We start from the raw sequence: 24,832 nt of genomic DNA on the forward strand, positions 1-24,832 counted from the left end.
AACACAATCCTGATAATGTAAGATTATTTATCAGAGAAAGAGACAGGTGCTGTGGTTTAAATCATTCTTCTTTTAGTCTGAATTAGACATCTAGAACTGTGATGGCAAACTTATGGCACGGATGCCACAGGTGGCACTTGGAGCCATTTCTGAGGGCACGCAAGGCATTGTCGTCAGCTCCAGTGTGCATGTGCGCACTGGCCAGCTGATTTCGGCCGTTTTTTGCCCTCCGGAAGCTTCCCTGAAGCGTCCAGAGGGCAAAAAACCACCCAATCAACAAACCGGAAGTTCGGGAATGGATTTCCTGTTTGCACTAGAAAACCTCTGGAGCCTGGGGAGGGCGAAAAACGGATCTACCGGGCCCATCGGAAGTCAGAAAATGTGCTATTTCTGACCTCCAGAGGGGGCCCCCGGGAAGAGGCAGGGGAGGCCGTTTTTGCTCTCCCCAGGCTTCAAGGAAGCCATGTGCGGGGCAACGGGGGTGGTGGTAGTCACATGTGCATGCACAGGGGACAAGGCATGGGGGGGGCATTAAATTATGGGGTGGCCATGCGAGCAAGCGTGATAGCGAGCACGCACGCTTTTGGCACCCGAGGTGAAAAGGGTTCACCATCTCTGATCTAGAATATATCTTCTAGAACAGTGTTTTTCAACCTTGGCAACTTGAAGATGTCCGGACTTCAACTCCCAGAATTCCCCAGCCAGCTGGCTGGGGAATTCTGGGAGTTGAAGTCCGGACATCTTCAAGTTGCCAAGGTTGAAAAACACTGTTCTAGAAACCCTTGGCAAACTTGTGTCTAGGCCAACTCGCCCCAGCCAACTTGCCGTGCAACAACTCACCAAAGCCAACTCACCGTGGGATAAGAGTTACACATACTCTTGAGATGGTGGAATAGAAGCATTGAAGAAAGGACGCAAAAGGAGGAACAGGATGAAATGTAAAACGACAAAAAAACGATTTTTGAAAATTATTTTAAATACTTAAACCGAACTCGTTGAATTCGTCCCCCGAGTTGGCTGCAGTGAGTTGGAAGCAGCAAGTTCTCCCATGATGCACATCCAAAGGAGAACATCTACGATAACTGAAGGGCCTGGAAGGGAAGGATGATGAGAAATGGTTGGAAGTGTGGGGAAATGGCAGATCATTCTGCCTTTGTAGACGGTTTTTGTAGAGGTTTTTGTAGACGATGGGGCAGAATTTTTCAAAATCTTTCCAGAAGACTGGAGAATAAATTGGTTGTACAGGTAATCCTCGACTTACAACAGTTCATTTAGTGTTTGTTCAAAGTTACAATGGCACTGAAAAAGTAACTTATGACTGTTTTTCACAGTTACAACCTTTGCAGTATCCCCCATGTGATTAAAATTCAGATGCTTGGCAACTGACTCATACTTACAACCGTGGCAGCATCCCACGGCCCTTCTGATAAGTAAAGGGTACCTGCGAGACCACCTACTGCCACCGTCCAGTGCGATCCCACAGAGTTGGCCTCCTCAGGGTGCCGTCAGCCAGACAGTGTCGGCTGGTGACCCCCAGGGGGGAGAGCCTTCTCTGTGGGAGCGCCTTCCCTCTGGAATGAGCTGCCCCCGGAGCTTCGCATAATCCCCGACCTCCGGTCCTTCCGACACACCCTAAAAAGTTGGCTTTTCCAGCAAGCCGGCCTGGCCTGAACAAAATGAAATAAATGATTGATTTAATTGTTAATTTTAATCTAATTTTTAAAATGTTATTGTTAATATTAATTGGGTTTGTTTTTGGATACTCTATCTAATTTCCTTTTTAACTTTTGTAATATGTGTTTTTTTTAATGTTGTACACCATCCTGAGTCCTTTGGGAGAAGGGCGGCATATAAATTCAATAAACAAAAACAAACAAACAAACAATAAAGTTAATGGGAACGCCAGATTCACTTAACAACCAGGTTACTAACTTATCTACTGCCGTGATTTACTTAACCACTGTGGCAAGAAATGTCGTAAAATGGGACAAAACTCACTTAACAAATTCTCACTTAACAACATAAATTTGGGCCTCTATTGTGGTCATAAATTGAGGACTACCTGTACTTCAGCAACTTCTGGAGAGGCACAGGTTTCTCACCCGTAGACAACCAAAATACCATGCTATATTAGGAATCACTATATCAGGGGTGTCCAAACTTGGCAACTTTAAGGCTTGTGGACTTCAACTCCCAGAATTCCCCAGCCAGCTCTGCTTGTGGACTTGTGGACTTCAACTCCCAGAATTCCCCAGCCCGCTCTGCTTGTGGACTTCAACTCCCAGAATTCCCCAGCCCGCTCTGCTTGTGGACTTCAACTCCCAGAATTCCCCAGCCAGCTCTGCTTGTGGACTTGTGGACTTCAACTCCCAGCAGAGCTGGCTGGGGAATTCTGGGAGTTGAAGTCCACAAGTCTTAAAGTTGCCAAGTTTGGACACCCCTGCACTATATGGTTTAAGTGGGAAAGTAGAGTGCTCATTTTTTCTAAGCCAGGAAAAATGCCTGTTTTAAGTTGTTTTCAGCCTCCTGTGTTGGATTCAAAACTCTCTTGAAGTTACAACATGGTAATATAAAGAAATACAGAACCAAAAATAAACAACCAGTTACAGTTTTACAGCTTTAATTTAAAACTTTACCAATTACGAGAACAAAAAAAAAAAGAATTTAGTTACAAAAAGAGAAGTTGTCTATACAAAAGAATAGAGGTACCTGTTTCAGAACAAAATCTGCCCTTGACATTATCAACTTAAAACCAAAAACCCGGATTAAAGTGCTTCAGGGGAATAAAGCAATCCCGAAGAGTCATAAGAGTGAATTACATTTAGGAAAGCAATATGTGACTGTTCCAGACCAATTTTTGAATGAAACCATTGCTCCTGAAAAACCAGCATTTCAAGAAAAAATTGTAGATAAGAGGCTGTTCTCTTTAATAAACAGGATTTCCACGTGCACAGATCTGCTGTGTGGAGATGCAAAGAACCAAATCCAATTTTGAGGATAGAACTGTCTTCCCTCACCTGTCCTCACCTATCTGAATTACTACAAGGTGTAGCTAAACCACAAGCCACTATCAAGGCATTTCCCCCATACGGTATAACCTGGTTATCTAGGTGTCCTTCCTGATTATCTGAAGTTATTCAGAGATAAACAAGCAAACCCACTGTCCCATTTTCTGCCTATTTTATGCTAGTAAGGGTGGAACACATTAGGAATTGATCTCTTTATGTTCCCGCAAACATGGAAGGTAAATTATTGTTACCAGTTCCCACAACGGAAGAACTAAGTTGCTGTTCTGTTCATCAGAACATCTCTTTCGCTGTGAAAAATGCTGGGAAGATAAGAGAAACAATTATTATTTTTTCATTATTTATTTGCGTGTCATGCTCTATGGAGGAAGCCTTGTCTCCATAGAAATCCAACAAAAATGTCCAAGTAAAGGTTCCCCCAGCAATATATTTCTAAAGAACTACCAGAATAACTCTCCAACAATGGGAGAATTTCATTTGGAGATACATATTTTTTTTCTTTTCCTTCTTTCTCCCAAGTTAAGGAATTCATCTCATGACTGGGAAAACTGGCCTAATCTCGATTCCTCCTTTTATTATTATTATTTTTAATCTAAAAAGGTGACATGTATACAATCGTATTAATTTGTCTAGTTAAGGAAGCGATCTCTGATCTTTATGCGTTCTCAAAACTGCAAAATGCAGCGTGCAAAAGAGACATTAGCCATCTGCGCGTCGACCAATATTTTTTCTCAACATGCAGCAATGGTTTCGTCCTAGATTTTAACCTACTGTGTATTCTAGATCTTAACAGCTGACGTCTTGCTTTGCAAACAGGCTAGCTTCGCCCAAAATAATATTTGCAATGTGTTTCTTCACATAACATCTAAAGCACAGCATTCAGCTGCAAGAAAAAGAGAAATACTGAGCTATACAAGCCCAGAACTGCTTTCTAATTTGCATAGCAACACCCAAAAGTTAATTTAAAACCATTGCTTGGGAGTTTTTTGGCTGAAGAATCTGAGCTACCAAAGGCTGAGATATGCACACCATTCTGTCCTCTTTTGTTGTTGTTTTCCTCTTTTGGGTAACAACTCATAGAAACACAAGAGTATCCAATGACATTAAAAAAAAACTGGGTTCCTAATTTTTTTTAAAAAAAAAAACCAAATAATTACAAGTAACATAATCTGAGTCTTTTGTCAGCTTATTAGATATAAATAAAAACCAAGGGCAGATTGATAAAGGGTCAAGAAATTGGTAATAAGGGGAATCCTTTGTTGACATATTACTGCAATTTTGGAAACATCATATCAAGAATTAGCTTTCCTCGGAGTCCATAAAAGGATTAGTAACTCGTTGCGGACAACAGTGAGATCAGTCCCAGTTTATCAAACCAGTCACTGATTCGAAGGAGCGCTGGTAGAACATGAAGAAATTGTGAGGGGGAAAACAAAGTATTGATAATTATGAGTACAGCACTTCCCGTGCTGGGGAAGCATCATTTCCAAACAGAGCTGAATTTGTATCTCTCTATATATATCCTTATTTGTATTGTTCGTTTGTATCCGTTTTAGAATCGTAGGCAGCTTGGCTAATGCAGAGGTGGGGAACAATGGCCCCTTTCGGTCTTGTGGACTTGAACTCCCAGAATTCCTGAGGCAGCCATGCTCCACAAGTCCACAATTCATAAAGGGGGCCATCATTCCCCAACCCTGGGCTAATGCAATTAGGGGATGGGGACAAGACTAGCATGGATGTGATGCTTCTTGAATTTCCATAGTGGGTCTTGTTGTCTGATTAACATTTAGGTGGCCAATCATTTAAAGTAGTCTTTCCCAACCATTGCAATTACCAGCTGTCTGGACTTCAACTCCCAGAATTCCACAGTCAGCATGGCCATTGAGGAGAATTCTGGGAATTGACGTCTACCCAACTGGAAATCACCACAGTTGGGAAATACCAATTTAAAAAACAAAGGGAAGTCTTGACTCTTCCGTATCACAGCACACCTGGCAATGTTTTCCAACATCACCTGTCAGAAGCTTCACATTATGACACCGGGTTCTTACATGCAAACTAATCGCCATCTTCCCTCAGCGACTCCTACACACTATATGCTTGTGTTTCATTCAAAAATGAAAGATGCTGGAGGAAGTTAGTTATCTGTTTTATTAAGCTCGGCTATCTGGTTCCCGTTGCTTTTGTCGTTATACAAAAAGGTATTTCTACATTAACCGTTCAACAGATCTTTGTGCATTGTCGGTCTTTCTCGCGCATATGCGAGAGGAGAAGCATTCTCTAGTCCTTCATGCCAGGATACACACATCAGAGCCACCGTTATACATTTGAGGCAACAGATCTTTTTTTTTTCCTCATTTCCAATGAAATATGCATAGGATTAAACCCCATCAAAATCAGGATCAATAGGACTCGCTCCAAAGTCAGTGCAGACAGAACTGGGCATTTAAAAGGTGCCACCTTTGCTATGCTGGGAGTACAGAGGCCACGGTAAGCTTGCAAATTAAAAACTAGCATTATTCAGCCAAACTTTTTTCTTCCTTTGTTTAATGGCTCCAGGTAGAATTCATTACCAATCGAATCTGATTTGGCTAAATAAGTACTTCCAAAAGGGGATATATTTTTTTTTAAAAAAAAGTTGCTTCCCACTAAATAAGAGAAATGCAACTGTAGATACCTGTGGACCTGAACATTTTAATTTAATTCAAATCGGAGAGAGAAAAGTCTCCGATGACTTTTTTTTTTTTTAACCCCAAATTGGATTCAGGGAGGATTTTGTAGGGCTCTTTCATGAAGTGAGGCCTACAAGACCAATTGACGAACATGAATTCCCTTGGGAGCGCTGTTATAGGAAGTAGGCTTGGTTGGACACCCTTAAAAAAATGTTATCGTTCTTTTTTTTTTTTTAATGGCAGCAGTGAATTAAAGAAGTTAATGGTCTGGATTAAAACCCATCTTGTCTCTTCAGTCGTCATCCACCAGGAACAAAACAAGACTTCGTAACGGGTCTGAGGCAACAACGCTAGAGCAAACCTGGTCCTCGGATACCCTCCATAGCAAGAACCATTCCCATGTGTTGTCGAAGATGTTCCTCAAGGAAAAAAAAAAGGGGGGGGGAGAGCAGAAAAGTTTTTTTTGTTTGTTTCATTGATCACCCAGCCGGAAGCCCTGGCCCCAGTTGTGTCTTGTGTCTCCCTGTCGATTATCTGCGGGTCTTCGCATACTGGCAGGAGGAGCCCCAAATCCAGAGACCCCTCCTCTTCTGTTGGGCAGCCATTTGTACCTGCGGGTCAAGAAAAGAAGGACTTCAGAAGGCCATCCCAGCCCCTAATCGGCTTTAACAGCCGAACAAAACTTCAGCAGAGGCCGAAACTGAAGAAGCAACGAAGGCTTAGGCTGGAGTTTCAGTACAGGTGGTCCTCGACTTGCAACACTTCACTTAGCGAACATTCCGAGTTACAACGGCACTGAAAAAAAGCAACTTATGACCATTTTTCACACTGATGATCATTGCATCTTAGATTAGATTAGAATGGTTGATAGATGGATACATATATACGTACATGATAGACAGACAGATGATAGGGATAGAGGAAAGGGAAGGAAGGGAAAGAGAGAGAGAGAGAGAAAGAAAGAAAGAGAGAGAAAGAAAGAAGGAAAGAAGGAAAGAAAGAAAGATTGAAAGATTTTTTAAGCAGAAGGCAAAACAATCTCTGGTTCTTGCTGCCATTATCATTATACAGCAACATTTCAGGAAAATAAAGGAGGAAGCGAGCAAATCCTATATTTGGAAGCTTGTAATAGTTTGACTGAATCAAGGTTTCCCATTTGTCTATGTCAGGGGCAAAACAATGAAATGCAACAATTGACCTAATTACGTATCCATCCATCCAGAAAAATGGTCATGGGTCTCATTACTGTCATTGTACTTTTGTTTTCAATTCTAATTAGAATAACGTTTCGACATTCCAAAGTATTCAAGTCTGATTAAAAAATAAAAAATAAACCAACTTACAGAAACTGAGGTGTTGACAGAAAATTTCTTCCTCCCAAATCCATTGGATATTTAAACATTAAGAAAAAGTACAGATGACCAACCAAGTTGCCGATCAGTTCATTGACGATGCTGTGGGATATTAGGAAACAGCATTTTACAGTGTCAACAATTAGCGAATGAAGCATTTTCTACTAATGTGAAAGCATCTTAATCCACAGAGCCAATTTCTAATGGGTTTGCACTGGGGAAGAGCTTGAGGGCTGCTAAGACTGAAAATAACCCAGACAAGCTACCCAAAGGGTTGCATATTGTCTGCAAACATTTTTGAAAAATAACTTTTGCAAACATGTGGGGAAGACAGTGCTAATGGACTAAACACCGAATTTAAAAAGCAAATGCCATCAAAATAGAACCCAGTGTAGCAAGTTAGCTCCCGCCCGTCTCCTAGGAAAATGAGATATTTCAGGAAATATTAAAAGGGCAAAATATTTCCCCTAAAAGGGAGGCAGAAACTCAGCTCCCCCTCCCCCTTTGTCAATGGCCATTAAGGCCTGGATCAGTCTATTCTACATAACAAAGATCTACCTCCTTCAGGCAGAGCCATAATAGGAATCCCAAAGCTCTTTCATTACATTATCACCCAGCGAGGCTCAACCAAGCCTGGGACACAGACAGCCTACAAAGTTAGCTAAGACCCCCGCCCCTGACAGCCAAGGACCCCTCCTTGGAAAAAGAATTTAAATGCATAAGAAAATACAGGTATAATTTCTTTGACAGAGGAAAGCAGATATGCTCAAATACAATTATCGAAATGTTACAAATGACCAATATGTAATATAATAATAGAAAGTAGGTGCTTCTTTGTCAATCCATTAAATCAGTACTAAGGCAATACAAGTGGCCCTGGGTCTACAATCAGAATCTCAAGTTGTTGAGCAAAGCGGTTAAGTGAGATGCCACATGACTGCTTTTTGCTCAATGATGGCAATCCCAGCTCTCCCAGTTGCAGTCATTAAGCAGATCATTGGAGAGTACGTTCTAGGGCTCCCAAGCATAGGACAGGAAGAGGACCTGGGCCTCCCGTCATACCCAGGAGTCCTAGGCTCTCTCACTACAATGACGTCGGTGTTCACTAACATTTTTTGCTGTTCTTCAGCACACTCAGCTGGTGGGAAATTATGAGGGTTCAATCCATATATTCAATCCGCCACCCTGAGTCCTTTGGGAGAAGGGCGGCATATAAATCCAATAAACAAACAAACAATATATCTAAAAGTGACCAAGGTTAAGAAACACCGATTTACGGGATTATGAAGTCCTGACTGTCTTTCCACATCCCACCTGGTCTGACAGGAGGAGTATGCTCTGGGCCCCAATGATTAAGGAGTGCCTTCTTTCTGAAGCAGAAAACATGCCTTTTCTTTCGGAATACAGTTCCCACGCCAAATTCGATTGGCCCTAACCCTGTCAGCTTTCATAAAGCCTCGAACCTTTGGGTCTGTTCCTGAGCACAGAGGCTGGACTGTTGATTGGAGTTCAGGAGGTTACCAATTCTTCCTTGGTCACTACCGTGGTTCACCGAAAATAAGACAGCGTCTTACATTCTTTTGAACCCCCCCCCGCCCCCGAAATAAGCGCTTGGCCTTATTTTTGGGGAGGCCTTATTATTTTTGAGGTACAGGAGGCCCCTTAACCTCGACCCGCAGATCAGCTGATCTAGAGTGGGCCAGAAGTTCTGTCTCTGTTTCTCGCACGCTCTTGCCAGCCCTAGCATCACTGGGCCTGCTGCTCTTCTTGCGGCCGCCACTAAGAGAAGGGCCGTGGCAGCTAGGGTTTGCAGGAGCATCTCCGCAAGGCCATTCTGCATGGATGACAGGTGCATGTGGGGCATGTTATCTCCCTTTCTCCCCTCCCCCCCCCCCCCAGGAAATGATCGGCTGCACATGCCTTTAAATATTTTAGGGGAGGGCTTATTTTCGGGGAAGGGCTTATTTTAGCATATGCGCTTAAAAGCCCGATTGGGCTTATTATCCGGGGAGGTCTTATTTTCAGGAAAACGGGGTATTATAATACTGTGGTTTTAAGTTACCTGCATTTTTATTTAAAATGCTGTTGAGTCGCCCAGTTATTGCAGTGATAGGAGTGGCTATATAAATTAAATAAATTAATAAGGCATAGACAAAGTATCTGGAGATACTTACGAGCCTCCGATGATATAGTTGAATCCCAGGATAACCCATGGCAGATAGCATGCCTAGGAAAACAACAGCACATATATGTTTATCGTAACATACTTGATGGGCAAAATTATCCTTTCACCTCATGTGCTAAGATCCTGAACTTGGTTGGACCTTATTTCTAACAAGGAAATGCCTGTTGAGCTGCCACTCAAAAAATTGTGGGTTGGGATATTGGCTCAACAGTAGACTATCCTACTAACCAAATTGGCTTTGCATCGGTTTGCTACATTTCATTTCCTATAATTAACACTAACGCCGTGCTTAGCATGTTGAATAAACATGCTTTTATGTTATTTCTTCCCAGACTACCATGTTTTCTCAGCTATTGAGTCAGAGAGCTGGATTGACAAGCCTACAAAATACCAGGCTGGAAGGAAAAAATTTATGAGTTAAAGTAGGCATTTTCTGAATTATTGATATGCGGAGCTGAAAATGTTTGTCATCACTACACTAAGTGGAGCAAACATTACAGTGGAGTGGCCTCCAGTGTTAATTACTGGGTCTTTAAAATGTTCTTTAGATGTTGCAAAGACAGGCACTTTTAACATTTAAATTGCATGCACTATAGTCTAATCTGCAAAATGCAGATCTCCCTTAACAATGTTGTTCTAAAATTCGTTCACTATGATACTTGAGACAAACTCCTGTTTTATGAAATCTCCTTCCTACGTGCTGAGCTGTCCTTACAGCTACTTCTGTACTTTTCCTTCCATGTGGTATGTGGAGCACGTTCAAAAAGGAAAAGATCACACAGGTGACAGATAGGTAAATGCCAAACGTCTCTCAAAAATCTGAAAGGAATCAAGGAATGGCTACCACGTTTCAGTCAGATGATGAAATGCCACCAATTTGGGCAAGACTTCCAAAAGACAGAAGCCCATCTCTTAAGGCCACTCACCTTAAACCGAGTCCCAAACCAAAAGGACACAATAATGTCTCTGTTCAGCTGGGCCCAAACATAAAGTACTGACATGATCAAGGGAATCATCAGCAACTATAAGAGAACAAAGGATACAACATGGTTTAAATCAGATATGAAGACTCAAAAAAACTGAACCAAAAATCTTACAAAGAAAGTTCTTGTTCAATTCATGTCCTGTTCAATCTTTTTTTCCCCTGAGAGAAAAAGGGAGAATGAATTTGGAACAAGAACATTGGAGGGGGGGGGGGTTGGGGGCATGGAGAGATTTTGTAGATTTCTCCATAATCCATGATCTGTTAAATCTAACCACATAACCACATATAGCTCTGTGGAAATCAGGAGACATCAGTCCCAAAATGCAAACACTAAAATCTAATCAGGAGATTTGAGAGAGCACTAGATGCTGACAGATTACATTCAAAAAGGTTTATTGAATGAAGGTAAATATACATCTCCCACGATAATGTTGTAGGATCCAATCTGAGTCGGTCACCAGGATGGAAGATTTATTCCTCCAAGGTTTTGGGCTCATGCTGGAGCCCATCCTCAGGGAAGAGAGAAGGAAAAGTTCCCTGAGGATGGGCTCCAGCACAAGCCCAAAACCTTGCAAGAATCAATCTTTGATCCCGGTGACCGACTCAGGTTGGATCCTGCAAAAACGTTTCTTTCTTTTATCAATTAACTGCAGTTTAGTACTATATCTGAACCTTCAAATGTGATTAATGTTAGCTTTCATTTACTGTAAACACGTGTATAAATCAAGCTTCGAGACTGACTTGTTTCAGTAACTAATAGTAAAACTAGAGTTTAAACATAAGCTTAAACATTACTCATTACAAAAAAGAAAAAGCTTCCATCTGTCTCTTTGGAGCCATATAGAGGACAGGGCAAAGGGCAGGAACCAGAGGCTACTACTATGTTTCAAAGTGGCCACATTCTCCAACGGCTGTTTCTTAATGTCATTTGTAATTTTAATTTGGAAGGATGTGCACCAAAAGTCCTAATAAACCTGATTTACAAGACTTTAAAAAAAGGATATACTTACTTGCATATTCATTGCTAAGCCAGTAATCTTTTCATTTTAATTAAGGAAATCCAAACTAAGAAAACATTAATACTTAATGGGTAACGATTCCATTTTAGACAAGTAGAATAATGAATGCTGGTATTTGTTATCATAATGAAGCCCTTTTGACTCGACTGAACATATTTGGATCTCTGCCTACCTGCTCCGCATGGTTTTGATTTAAGCCTGTAAAATCTTCCTCAGTCATAACCAAGTTGGGCTGTCAATTAACAGCAGACTTGGATACTTTGAGATTCAGAATGCAGGAACCGTTGTGTGAACAAGACTAACACATTAGGCCCTAATACGGTTTATTTATTTGGCACATTGCACTACGAATTATGCTTTGTTAACCCAGCTTTTGTGTGAAACCAGCCATTAAGTTTCGAGCAAATCTTGTTCTGACGGAGGCTTCCTAAGAGCCGGCCAAAAACCCTTTTATTAATTTGCTGGGAATTCTGCTCATTCACAGCTGGCAAAGTCTTTCAAAGGAGGATTTATGGTCACAGACCTTATCTGGCTTGGAGAACTGACAGGCCGATATCTGCAGAACTTGGCAAGGGGTCTCGGAGAGTCATGAGTCAATTAAGCGAACTAATTGTCTCCTGCAAACTCCACTCCCCTTTTGCTCCTCTTTTATTTCCTCTAGGAGCGGATATTCATCATCTCACCTTACTCCCAAGTCGACCCCTGTTCTTTAGTTGTTCCCTTCGTCTGGCAATTCTGCACATGAGCACATTGGGAACAGGCTCCAGCTGTTCTTCTGCCTCACTGATGTCTGCCTCTGAAGGCTGCTGATAATTGGCATACGGCTCTGGCCCCCTCTCTGCCTCCGACACAGAGCCCTCATCAGAGCCTTCCCCAGACTCCAGGACTGGCCCTTGTTCCTCCCCAACCTCCTCACTGTCCTAATCTGCTGCCAGCTCCACTGGCTGCTGGTGGGCCACAACAAATCTTAAGTTCTCATTCATTAAGCTCTCATTCATTGATCACCTTTTCCCACCCAAACATGTGAACTCAGGATTATCAGAAATGGAGAAATGGAAGTGCTGAGAATGACTTCCCTAAGGCCATGGAAGCATTTCCAACACCCCAAACCTGTCCAAACGTTGGCAGCAGATTCAGGAAAGGATACAACTATGCAAATCCAGTTAAACAGCAGCATGAACACGTAGTCGGCAGGCCTTCCCTCGAAAGCACCTGAGAACAAAGAATGGCATTGCTGTGAGCGTAATCCCTGGCAGTTGTTTTTTCTCCCTTTCCCCCAAGGGGCTGTGGGAGCCTCCAGAAGGCTGTGATTAAATTGCAGGATGCAACTGCAACTTTTGCTATGAGGAGGAGACAAGAGACTGCTCTGCTCGGTGAGGGCAATTTATGGGAAAGCGTTATACGAAAGGCCGGTTTTTGTAGGAAAATCCAAATGACTCGTCTCTGCACACAATACGAATTCTAGCATTGGAGCCTTTTTTCATTTTCAAACAAATATTAGACAGAATTCTAACATTGAATTAATTTATTTTTTTTGCTTTTCCCACAAATGTTGCCCAAAATTAACATACTGCAGGTAGTCCTTGACTGACGTCCACAATTGAGCTCCAAAATTTCCATTGTGAAGCGAGAAAGTTGTTAAATGTTTTGCCCCGTTTCATCACCTTTCGTTCCAGAGTTGTTAAGTCAGGGGTGTCCAAACTTGGGAACTTTAAGACGTGTGGACTTCGACTCCCAGAATTCCCCAGCCAGCCAGGCTGGCTGGGGAATTCTGGGAGTGGAAGTCCACACATCTTAAAGTTCCCAAGTTTGGACACCCCTGTGTTAAGTGAATCACTGCCGTTGTTAAGTTAGTAACGTGGTTGCTGGGTCAGCGTTCCAAGTAACGCATCCATAGAAAGCAGAAATACAAGGCAGGCAGGGTCCTCAAAGAACATGTTTATTGGATACATCCTATCAGCACAGCTAGTGAAAACCAACTCTAAATGTTCCCGCAGGTTTCACCTAATTAAAAGTAAAACCTCCCCGCTCTCCGGTGTCACCAGTCACATTGTCCAATGAATATAGCTGGCAGGCTCCTCTCTTCCTTCACCAGCCACCTCTTATAATGACCTTGGTTCCCACAGGAAAACTTTTTACTTTGACTGTTAGCTGGGCTATCTACTTCCCCCCCCTTCCCTCTCTCAGGCTTCGTGGCAACTATGAGGCAGCAGCAAAGATGGCTTCAGCCAGGTTCGCTTCAGAGTTGGCATGCTGAGTGACTCTGGCTTCTCCTTTGACGTTACTTGTCAGGAGGTCGCAAAAGGGGATCACATGACTCGAGACGCTGCAACGGTCATAAATATGAACCAGTTGCCAAACGTCTACATTTGGATCACGTGACCATGGAGATGCTTCTGAGGTCGTGTGAAAATCAATCATAAGTCACTTTTTCCAGTGCCGTTGTAATTTCAAACAGTCACTGAATAGATTGTTGTAAGTCAAGGACTAACTGTACAAGATTCATAATATAGTCAACATCATAAAACTCTATAGCTCCTGCAGCATAATCAGAGTTTGAGAAATGTATTACATGATTCTTTGTTTGCAAAGTTCCATCAGTTGAGGCTGCAATTCTTACGCAATTCTTGCCATTGGGAATAACTGGTTATGCTAGAACTTGTTTCTAAATAAACTACATAAGAGCAATTTAACTTGTTTCTAAATAAACTACATAAGAGTATTTAAAAGGCAACTCTTAACTGGTTGGGTTCAGTAGTTTTGATTTATTATAAGAAAGAGAACAGAAAGCAATTTTTGTGATCCTTGTATTTAAAAGGCACTTGCACTTAGTAATAACCAAGCATATCATAAATTATCGTATTACATCCAAGGAAAATGGCCCGTATGCATTTTTAATTTATTAGTTCTACATAATGGGAAATAAGCAATTAAGATACTTGCCAAATTAAAAATACAATTAACAAGATTTTTAAATCTTTCAAACTCTTTCACTTTCGTCAAACATTTAGCAATTGACTGAGACTAGAAATCTTTTTTCTCCTAGAACAAATTCACAAAGTTTTCTTTACCGGGAATTATCAAGATGAAACAACACACTGACATAAGAATTCCGGCAAGTGAACTAATTTGAAATATACATCAATGTCTACAAAACAGCAGAGATTTTTAAAATTTATTCACAGCCTTACTGTGTGCTAGAGGGAGAGTTTCATTTTCACTGATAAGGGGGGAAATCTGCCTCTGGCTATTTGCATGACAGATGTTTTAATCTTTTGGATAGTTTCCCTGAGGTCTTCCTAGCCTTGTAGAGGGAACTCTAAATATTCAAGTGATTCCCAAACTAAGGTCACCGATTGCAGCTGCTAGCTTTTTGCCTCAGCTTAAAAAACTTTTTATACACATTTTCATTTACTTTGTTCTAATATATGCATTTTTTTCCTAATACACTCAACTGCCCAAAGACAGTTTTAGATATTTATGTACATTCCTATAGGTCCATATGGAGTATAAATTAAATACCTCAATTTAAAAAATATAAACTGACAATTTTTTCTACCATCCTCAAAGGTAAAAAAGAATTGAACATTATAATGGTAAAAAGGTAAAGGAAAAAGTTCCCCTGCACATATGTGCTAGTCATTCCCAACTCTAGGGGGAGGTGTTCATCTTCGTTTCAAAGCCGAAGAACCAGTGCTGTCCGAAGACGTCTCCATGGTCATGTGGTCGGCATGACTAAGTGCCAAAGGCACACAGAACGCTGTTACCTTCCCACCAAAGGTGGTTCCTATTTTTCTACTTGCATTTTTACATGCTTTCGAACTGCTAGGTTGGCAGAAGCTGGGACAAGTAATGGGAGCTCACTCGGTTACACTGCGCTAGGGATTCAAACCGCCGACCGCTCTGATCAACAAGCTCAGGCACTGAGCCACCATGTCCCTTTATGGGTAATATAATTACTGTGTTATAAATTATATTACTTCTATGGGTGATATAATTACTCTATGGGTAATATGATATAATGGTGCGAGTGTATATTTACCTGTTTCCAGACGTGATGAATACTGATACAAAAAATAGAGATTCACCAGATATAGAAAGCCTGTCCCTGGGCCAACGGGGAAATAAAATGTGGCAGTTATTGGCCTCCAGATCTGTTCAGACAAAAACAGCAGATATGTAAATTACTATTATTGGAGAATTTGTTTAAACAATACCAAAGTTACTTGCATCAGGCAGCATCAGTTATTGGTAAGATAGTATTGTACTACATACTAACAAAATGAGATGTATGATTATCTGATTGGGGATGGAGAACCCTGCTGGGGAATCCTGGGAGTTGAAGTCCACAAGTCTTAAAGTTGCCAAGGTTGGACACCCCTGCTTGACTGGGAAAGGACTAAAAGAACTTTGATTCATAAACTCTCTTCTGTCTCCTGGTATAGTTGTAAGAACAATTTCAGAAGGTTTTTTTTTTCCCTATTAATATTTTTTCTCCACCACCCAAAAAACCATCCCTCGCGCAACACACAATAATGAAGACAGTGGCAGATATTACTCTAGACCTACAAGAAAATATTATCAAGCTTCAATAAAAGGTCAAAATTGGGGGGGGGGGGGGGATCTCTCAAAGTGATTTAGTAAGATTTGGACATGCTGTCCAGCGGTGGGTTTCACGCAATTTTACCACCGATTCGCCACACACACATGCACTTTGCTTGTGTGCATGCCTTCTGCGCATGCACCTGGCTTAAAAAACGTGGTTAAATAGGATGGCATAGCGCTGGTAGCAATCTCTGCTACCGGGTCATCCAAACCGGCTGAATACCACCTCTGAGGCTGTCTGGTCATAAAATGATGGAAGACAGAAAGGGATTCACTTGGAAGAGAGAATGGATGGTTGAAAGCACAGAGGACATCCCAAACGTTCAACATTTGCAGGTTACACTATTACAAATGATTTGAGCGCTCTTGGTATTGGTTCTGGATGGTTGCCTGTGGAGTGTACAGATCTATATACTCTACTGTGTACGACAGTATATACAGAAGCACAGGCAACATCCGAGACTTCACTTAGAGTCCATAGATATATGATAAATGGATGGTTGCATTCTGCATGCTGTTTACTATGATTGCCATTGGCTGCCTGTTACATATGAACTTTAGCAACTTTCCACCTGTTATAGGGACTTTCCTGTCTGTCACATGTTAAGAATAGCCCAGCTAACCAAGCAAATGGCAGCCACTACATAAATAGCCTTCCTGCAAGAGGCAAGCCATGTTTTCATTTGGACTCAGAATATCCCCTCTAACACAGCATAACTCTTGGATGCACTGGAGGATAATAATGTTCCTTGTCCAAAGCCAATAGGGACAATGGCTGCACCAGCAGAGATTGAGCTACTGTCAAGCATGTTTAGAAGGCATCCTATCAAGTAAGAGCATGTCATAAAACATTTAGTTCCCTATCTAGATAATTGCTGCATCTCTCTATGGTAAAAGAATGATATAGTTACCTCAATTTTATGCGTTTGTATTCTCAATACAAAAGCAAAGAACAGGGAGGGAAATATACCTGCAATCTAGGTGTCAAAATTACTGCATGTCACTCAAAATAAAATTTCTGCAAAGAAGCCCATTTCTCCTCCAATCTTGAGAAATATAGTCTTGCATTGAACAACCCATCATCACTATATTGCATTCCTCTGAGGTTGCATTAAAATGCAAAGGAATTGGCAATCCAAAATGCTGAAAACTACCTTCTACGCTCCAGCCGCTGCTTTTCTTAGCATACCAACCCAGGTGGCAATGGGAAGAGACTGATAGAAAATCATATAGAAAACGCATTTATCACACAACTTTGATTCTTATCGTATTTTCCATATCTTCCTAAAAATGAAACATTCATTCATAGGAAGCACTTTTATTATCCTACAGAGAACGTACGTAGCTCAAGATTGAAGCAGTTGCCTAAAATTATTTAGACAGCTGATGAAAATGTCTGTAAATGAACAACCAAGTTTAGAGAATTCGTACAACCCAACGTTTTTATTATCTATTTTTCTACACCCAGCGTTCTATGTCTAATTGCAAGGAATAATGAGGGAAAGCAATTCTGAATAGCTAAGCATATTAAACATCTTCCTAAAAAACTCATTTTGTTCAGCTAGAACAAATATTGAACAAAAGAATCAAATCTTTCACAACAGTGATTTAAATAACTCTGGCCTCCTCAAAAAAAAAAGAGACTAACCAACCACTTCCAACTTAAATTACTTCACATTTTTTCACTATATTGGTGCCTATCAAAATGCCAGAAACCCCTCTGAATGTTAATGATTGTTTATATTCTTGGCACTAAAAATATAACTCTGCAACAAGACAAAAGGCAAGAGTGAATTCTGTTACCAAGATAAACCAAGCAATTCAATTGATCTCTCACGCTATTTATTTATTCATTCTATATTCCTTCCTATTTCAGGTCATTTGTCTTTTGTTAGCAATGGCCGGAAAGTAAAGCAGCTCAACTGTTTCCATGATTACTGAAAAAGGAACCACCTGCCATGCCTCCATTCTCAAAAAAAAAAAGGCCTTGTTTTGTTCCATGTGTGACATGCCACATACTTTTTCACACATATCTTACCAAAGTGAAACAGGGATGATTGAAAAAAGAAGAAAACTGAACCTCTCAAGAAACTGGCTTTCAGCAGCCAATACAAAATAGTAATTGTATGAACTTGTTTGTTAGGTTTAGCATTTGCCCAGCACTAGTTGCAAGTTGTTTCAGCCCTCTGCCATGCGCCTCTCTCCCTGCTGAGACCAGGTATTTCCCAGTATGCAAATTTTCCCACTTTCAATTTTAGAGCTAATTTACAAAGCAGTTCACTTTTGATCAGTTTTCAACTCTTATGCAACGCTCACGCGGTGACAGGATTTACACACCTTGTTCAGCCAAGAGCATGCAAGTGAACTGCTATGGCTTGGAATGACCCCTATTAACCTTCTGACCGGAGTGGCATCCATCCAAAGCAAAGCACATTGGGGGTGACGAGTATTTGGATAGAAAGCCACAATGGAAACTCCACAATCATACATACATACATACATACATACATACATACATACATACATACATACATACATACATACAGCAATTTCATTTTCACAATAAATAAACGGGAAACTGAATCTCACTGGTGTACCCTAGATCAGGGGTCTCCAACCTTGGCAACTTTAAGCCTGGCGGGCTTCAACTCCCAGAATTCCCCAGCCAGCAAAAATTCTGGAGTTGAAGCCCACCAGACTTAAAGTTGCCAAGAGACCCCTGTCCTAGATGCTATCTACTAATTTTCCATATTGGTTGAAATTAACCCTAACCAGAATCTCAAGCTTGGACAACATTAAACAAAGACTTAGCTCTCTGGAGTAATCTCTGATCCTGGGGAAAGTAGTAGTAGGAAAGAAGAGGGTGACCAGCAGGCAGACTGGATGGACTTAGTTACTACACCATTTAAAGACTTGAGAAAGCATGCTAGGGACCGATCATCATGGTGAAAAATCTATGCAGTCATCAGAAGTTGAAAATGACTTGGTGCACCCATGACCAATCATTTTCTAAAAGGTACTTTTTTAAAGACTCTCTATCACACCAGACAAGCATCCCTTGCTTAGGTAAGCCCCATTCAATTTCCTACAAGGAAAAAAAAAAGTTTTGTTTTATAAATGTCCAGTGACGATGCCTCCCAGCCAAATAACGAATGGCACTTCCACCATAGCTTAAAAAGTTCCCCAGGCTGGAGTGGCATCTCCCTACTTTCAATAAACGGACTACAATTCCCAACACACCCAGCGCAGCATTCGCTCCTAAGGGCTATAAGCAAGAAGCGCGCCGTGCATGCCGGGAGCCGTAGTCCAGCTCTACCTACCTGGAAGCGGTTGATGAAGGCATCGGGCCACAGGAAGAGGTAAACGGGGCTGATCAGGCCTAGCTTGCCGAAGAGGGGCACCACGATGGCAGCTGCAAACCAGTAGCGGGTAATAAGCGGGATGCTCCGGAACCAGTCCCCGAGGTCCGACATCTCCCCTTCGCCAACTGGTGACTGAACGCCGGCCCTCGTGCTCCTCGCTCCCGCAGGTTGCTTCTTTTCCCAGCCAAAGAGCGGAGCGTCGAGAGGGGCTGAGCGCTGGCCGGTGGGTGAGGCCCGCCTTTTTCCGACGTGGCCACACCGAATTCGGCCAAACGGCTACTTCCGGTTTCCGCCTTCCGTTCGCTAAGCAACGGAACAAAAATAAAGGAGGGGCAAAGTAGCGACGCCGGAAGTTTCACTCTTAAAGGGACCGGCCACTTTTCACTCCCTCGTTCTCTATACAATTAGAATTAGAATAGGGCTGGAAGGGACCTTGGAGGTCTTCTATTCCAAAAGTGATAGGAGGAGAAAAGAAAAGAAAAAAAATGCTCTTCTTGAATTAGTAAACGGAAGGTAGGATATATGCAAGAAAAATGGAGTAAAATACTAAAGTGCTTTGAAATTTATGTTGCATGCAACCTTTTCAATAAATAACCAAAAGATCAGAAAATGACTAAAATCACTTCACATCCTGTTTGCCATTCCTATTGGTTAGATCAAATGAAAGATCCCTCATGTATTAAAACAAAGCAATAAAAGTGCTTGATTTCAATCCATCAAGGGGGTATGGGACTTAAGATCTATCAACCTAAACAATGAAATTATCAGTCCACTCATCCAAAATGAGAAGCAAAGAAAAAAAATTGCAAAGTGAAAGTTAGAAGTTAATAACAGATGTCGATACAAACTGATTGAAAAGCCTTGCCTTGCAGGGATGATTCCAGGATGCTGGTGTATCAAAACTGAGTATAAGCTGCCAAAGATTCCAGTTTTCACAGCAAAGCCAGCTGTCTGATGGGGAAGCAAAAACAAAGAAACTGCTGATTTAAGGGTCTGTAGATATTCTCAGTCATCCAGGTCATGGTTGTCCCAAAGGTGCTTTTTCAGAAGGCAACTGGACTTCTTTGTTTTTTTTCTTTTGAAGGCATTTCACTTCTCATCCAAGAAGCTTTTTCAGCTCTGACAGGATAGTGGGGAACGGAAGGATTTATATTCCTTGCAGACAGCTGGTATTTGCATCCTTTTAGAAGGTCGTTGAAACATTTGGAAGTTTATCTGTGCTCTCAGAGTCACTTGAGTGGGGCTCTTGGTTCCTGTAGTCTACAATTTTTCCTCTGGAAATCCATTCCTACTCCCACACCATTCCAAGGGTGTCCATCCCAAATTGTATAGCTAAAAATCTTCAAAGATTCTCAGTCATCCAGGTCATCGTTGTCCCAAAGGTGCTTTTTTCTGATTTAAGGCATCATTTTTTAGGAAAGTGGGGGAGAGGGTTGGATTGGTATATCATGCTGCAAAAAGCACTCTTGGGGAACTAAGAAAAAGCAGCCTGTGTTTTAAGATGTATGGACTTCAGCTCCCAAGAATTCCTCAACCAGCAGCTGACTTGGTAATCTTAAAAGTTGCCAAACTTGAGAAACTCTGCTGCATCTTTTGCTGCTCTGTACATACAGCTAGGAGTTACCTTTTATTTATAGATAAACCTTCCTCTCCCATGTGCCCCATTTCCCAAGCACAGATCAAAGAAATATTTTAAAAGAAATGAGAAGCGTTCTGAATGCATATTGAACAGATGGAGGAAAGATACAGTATACCTGTTCTGGAGACGTCGGCTGTTGATTTATTTTTTAAGACATCCTGAAAGAGTCTCTCGACTTTCAACAATTGCAAATTCAACAAGTAGATTTCGGGAGCTTGGATTGCTTCTTCCTTTCCTGCTGCAATGCTACTTTCTGGATTGAGCCGCATTTGGACCAGTTTAGCGCCAAGCGAACTACAATTCCCAGCAGGCTTTGCTAGGAACGCTCCACACAGAGAGGGGGAAAGTCTCCTACCTCTGCCTTCCTGAGCCCACGCCGAGGGGGAAGGCGTTCCTTTCCTATCTCCCCCCCCCCTCCGATAGGATGATGCATTGGTATCTTCCTAAGTCAGAGCGGTCTGGCAGGAGAAGCGGCCGTTGAGGTTGGATTTAGCCCGGCGGCGGCGGTTCTGTTTCATTTCCCGCCGGGATGCAGAGCTCGGATCTGGGCAACAGGGAACAGGGCAAAATCTGGCACCGAAGGCCCTCCCCGGCAACACAGCAGGGGTAACTTTCCTTAGACGCAGCATCCCTGGTTGCAATTTTTTTAGCAGCTGTTCAACCATGGAGCTTCCCTCTTCAGGCATAGTCTATCTGTTTCCAGCAAGAGCGCCGCTTTTTCATCACCTTCTGCTCACAGGCGTTCAATTAGCCCATGGTGACTCATCTAAAGGAGTTGGAGTCCAACTGCCATCAGCCCCTCCCACCCCCCCAAACAGGGAAGAGAGAGCACTTTTTGGGGGGGGGGATGGGGTGTGTGTGTGGTGCACAGGTGATACAATGAAAAGGGATCAATGCCCCCATCAGCTTTTATGCTGATGAAAATAAAATCTTGGAAAATTGCTGCATGCACAGAGAGAGAGAGAAGGGCATGGTGCAACTGCCTTAAATATCTTTACTAAGTAGAGTTTCTCATCTTTCATTGATAAGAAAGAAACACTCCAGATTAAAAGTCCTTATTCCTACGCAAAAAGTGGTTGGCCTCATATAGGGGAGAGGTAGGTGTGTGCGTTCTCTCCCAGGATATTCGGTTATTGCACCCATAAAAATGAGGTATCATTTGAAGTGGATTTATTTGATGGAGTTGTGCCCCATTGAAACTCTGTCATAGAAGTGGGCACACAGGATTGGCGATCGTACCCCCATAACATGGATCGTGGGCTCATCTCATCCCAGTCAGGGTAGTAAACTAACTGCCAAAAATATGCAAGGCCACCCATTCTCTCCCTCTAGGGTTTTTTCCCCCTTTACTTTATAGCAGACTTTCTCCCTGTTCTAACATAATTTCTTTTCTCCTACAGTTCTCCATATATTAACTTCATTTTGCTTTCTTTCCAGAATCATAGTAAATATTATTCATACTACCACAGGATATCATTCCAAGACAATACGTTTTTTAAATGTGGCTTTTGACTGTTCAGGAGAGTATCTACTTGCTGGAGATCATCAGGGGAATATCTATGTTTTTGATATGGTGGGCAACAGGTTGGTATGCTCTTTCATCATTCAGTATATGCTTGCTTAAAATATACAGCTTGCTTGGGTAGAAGTACAGTATAAGTATACTGGTGCCATGCCGGCTGTTTCCAAGATTCTCTCCATATACACGATGAATAAAAATATTTATTACTAGTATTGAAATAATTGTTTCATTATTAATAAAATCATATTTTGTTCACGATTGATTATGGCCTAGATTTATTTTACTTCACCCATTTCAATACTCTTTAATAACTTATAAATAAAAGTAAGAGAAATATATTGAAAAATATATACTGTATATAGGTAGATATAAACGTAGACATGCATATGCACACACATATACAGAGACATATACATAAATACAAGTATAGAATATCTGGCATGTTTTAGAATATGTTGAGGCCCTTATTTATTTATTTATTTCAGGAAATTTATATTGCCACCTATTCACACATGGCGACTCAAGGCAGCTTACAGAATACAAAACCCCATATAAAAACAATAAAACTAATAAAAGAAGAGTCATATAATAAATTAATATACTAAAATCACACACACACTCGTCCCAGCAACTGCACTTCACATGAGCCATTTAATGGGCTCCATCCTGCTCTGGGTTTAATCTTTGATTAAATGATTCTCTTTTAGCATTAGCATGGTTATCCGTTAGCAGGTATGTAAGGAGTCTTATGAAACATTCACAGATTGCTTGACCTGACAGCTGCTGTAAATGATGCCTTACGCTCTGCCGGAATAATTTAGGTTTGTCCCAATAGGTTCAACCTGGTTCAACGAACAGGACAAGCTTGCACTGCTTTGGCATTTACTCTTCGCAGGAAAACAGAATTCCTTGTGGCATTGGCTGATTATTCCATCAAATGCTTTGACACAGGTAATTTAAAAATTCCCAATCCGTAGTAGACAGCTTCTCAAAGGTGCTGGGAACAACAGGTCCCATAATTCCTGATGGACTTCATAATTCCATAGTGAACCAACTCCCAGAATTCCTCAGCCAGAATTCTGGGACTTGAAATCCACACATCTTACAACAAGTTTGAAAAACAGTGCTATAGTGTAATGGAATATTTCAAGTTTGAAGCAGTTGTTTTGATCTTATGGAACTCAGTCATCTAAATTGGTACAAAACCTACCATGTTTCCCTAAAAATAAGACAGGGTCTTATTTTCTTTTGACCCCCCCCCAAAAAAAAATAAGCGCTTGGCTTTATTTTCTGGGAGGTATTACTAATTTTGAGGTACAGGAGGCAGCAAGCGTGATCACCTCATGGCTGCTGCTATGTTGCACTATTTCCAGGGAGGGCTTATTTTTTGGGGGGAGGGCTTATTTTAGTACATGCGCTCAAAAGCCCGAGTGGGCTTATTATGTGGGGAGGTCTTATTTTGGGGGAAACGGTACTGGTAGAAATGATCTCCCTAAGTTTGGGCAAAAGCATTTAAGCTTGTACAGAACGGCTAAACCAGAGGTGTCAGACTCAGGGGCCAGATCCAGCCCGCGGGGTGCTTCAAACTGGCCCTGGAAACAGCGGACCAGCCCTCGGTGCCCCTGCCAGCGAAAACAGAGCTCAGGAGTGCCACCCATGGAGTTCCATTTTCGCTGGCAGAGATTTGCAGGAGGCCATTGCAGCTAAAAACAGCTGGGTAACCCATTTTTGCTGGCAAAGCGCCTGGGCCTCCACAGGGGATGTTGAGCTGCCCATGGCCATCCTGGCCATGCCCCCCCCCTGCTCCCCCAAGGTCAAACCCTGATGCGGCCCTCAATAAAATCGACTTTGACACCCCTGGGCTAGACTGAGGTCCAAAAAAGGAATAGAACACATTTTCCTATTTCTAGTTCCACCTATTCTATTCCAGGCTTCGAATCCTTCTGCATTGGTCAAATCAGCACTGGGCTATTTCTAGAGGAGCTGGCACAATCTCCTCTGAAGTCACGTTTCTTTCGAGTTTGAAATCTTAAATCCTCCTGCTTCTTTTCCAGGTTAATTCTAATCTTCCCTCCCTCTTTCTTACTTCCACAGCAACTAAAGAACTTGTTAGCTGGATGAGAGGACACGACTCTTCGGTGTCTTCCATCTCAGTTCACGGCTCTGGCAGATACGCCATCACGTGCTCTACCGATACAGCCCAGCTTTGGGATCTGGACACGTTCCAGCGCAAAAGGAAGCTGAACGTCCGCCATTCTGTGGGGATCCAGAAGGTGAATTTTGGAAATAGTCCTCCATTGCCAGATTAATCTTCTGGTCTCCTGAAATCTGTGTCCGTTTTCCATTTTTTTGTCAGGTCCCCGTGGGGATCACAGTACAGGTAGTCCTCCACTTAACAACGGTTCGTTTCGTTCACAAGGGCACTGAAACAAAAGGAACTTAGGACCATTTTTCACACTTACGAC

At 41.9% G+C, this 24,832-nt stretch overlaps 2 protein-coding genes across 3 annotated transcripts in view; one reads left to right on the forward strand and one right to left on the reverse strand.

Annotated features, from left to right (window-relative positions):
- Positions 1–2,603: 2,603 nt before the first annotated feature.
- DERL1 (derlin 1) lies at positions 2,604–19,667 on the reverse strand. Of its 2 annotated transcripts, XM_081950603.1 has the most exons (8): positions 19,165–19,667; positions 15,282–15,393; positions 12,387–12,451; positions 11,231–11,257; positions 10,162–10,257; positions 9,225–9,277; positions 7,042–7,152; positions 2,604–6,309 (listed from the first exon to the last, which is right to left on the reverse strand). In XM_081950603.1, exons 1-8 carry the CDS (start codon positions 19,315–19,317, stop codon positions 6,171–6,173), a joined length of 756 nt encoding a protein of 251 aa, XP_081806729.1. In that variant the 5' UTR covers positions 19,318–19,667; the 3' UTR covers positions 2,604–6,170. The 2 variants fall into 2 exon arrangements, with proteins under 2 accessions (XP_081806729.1, XP_081806728.1); XM_081950602.1 differs by lacking the exon at positions 11,231–11,257 and having other exon boundaries at positions 12,360–12,451; positions 19,165–19,666.
- A 1,692-nt stretch (positions 19,668–21,359) lies between these two features.
- The window catches only part of TBC1D31 (TBC1 domain family member 31), a 30,800-nt gene continuing 27,327 nt past the window's right edge, over positions 21,360–24,832 (forward strand). The window contains 4 exon segments of the mRNA XM_081953073.1: positions 21,360–21,451; positions 22,283–22,429; positions 23,203–23,318; positions 24,462–24,640. Of these exon segments, the coding sequence (XP_081809199.1) occupies positions 21,375–21,451; positions 22,283–22,429; positions 23,203–23,318; positions 24,462–24,640 (519 nt within the window). The 5' untranslated portion in view covers positions 21,360–21,374.

The sequence above is a fragment of the Natrix helvetica genome (assembly GCF_964273705.1).
Source record: "Natrix helvetica genome assembly, chromosome: 4".
NCBI classification, from domain to species: Eukaryota; Metazoa; Chordata; class Lepidosauria; order Squamata; family Natricidae; genus Natrix; species Natrix helvetica.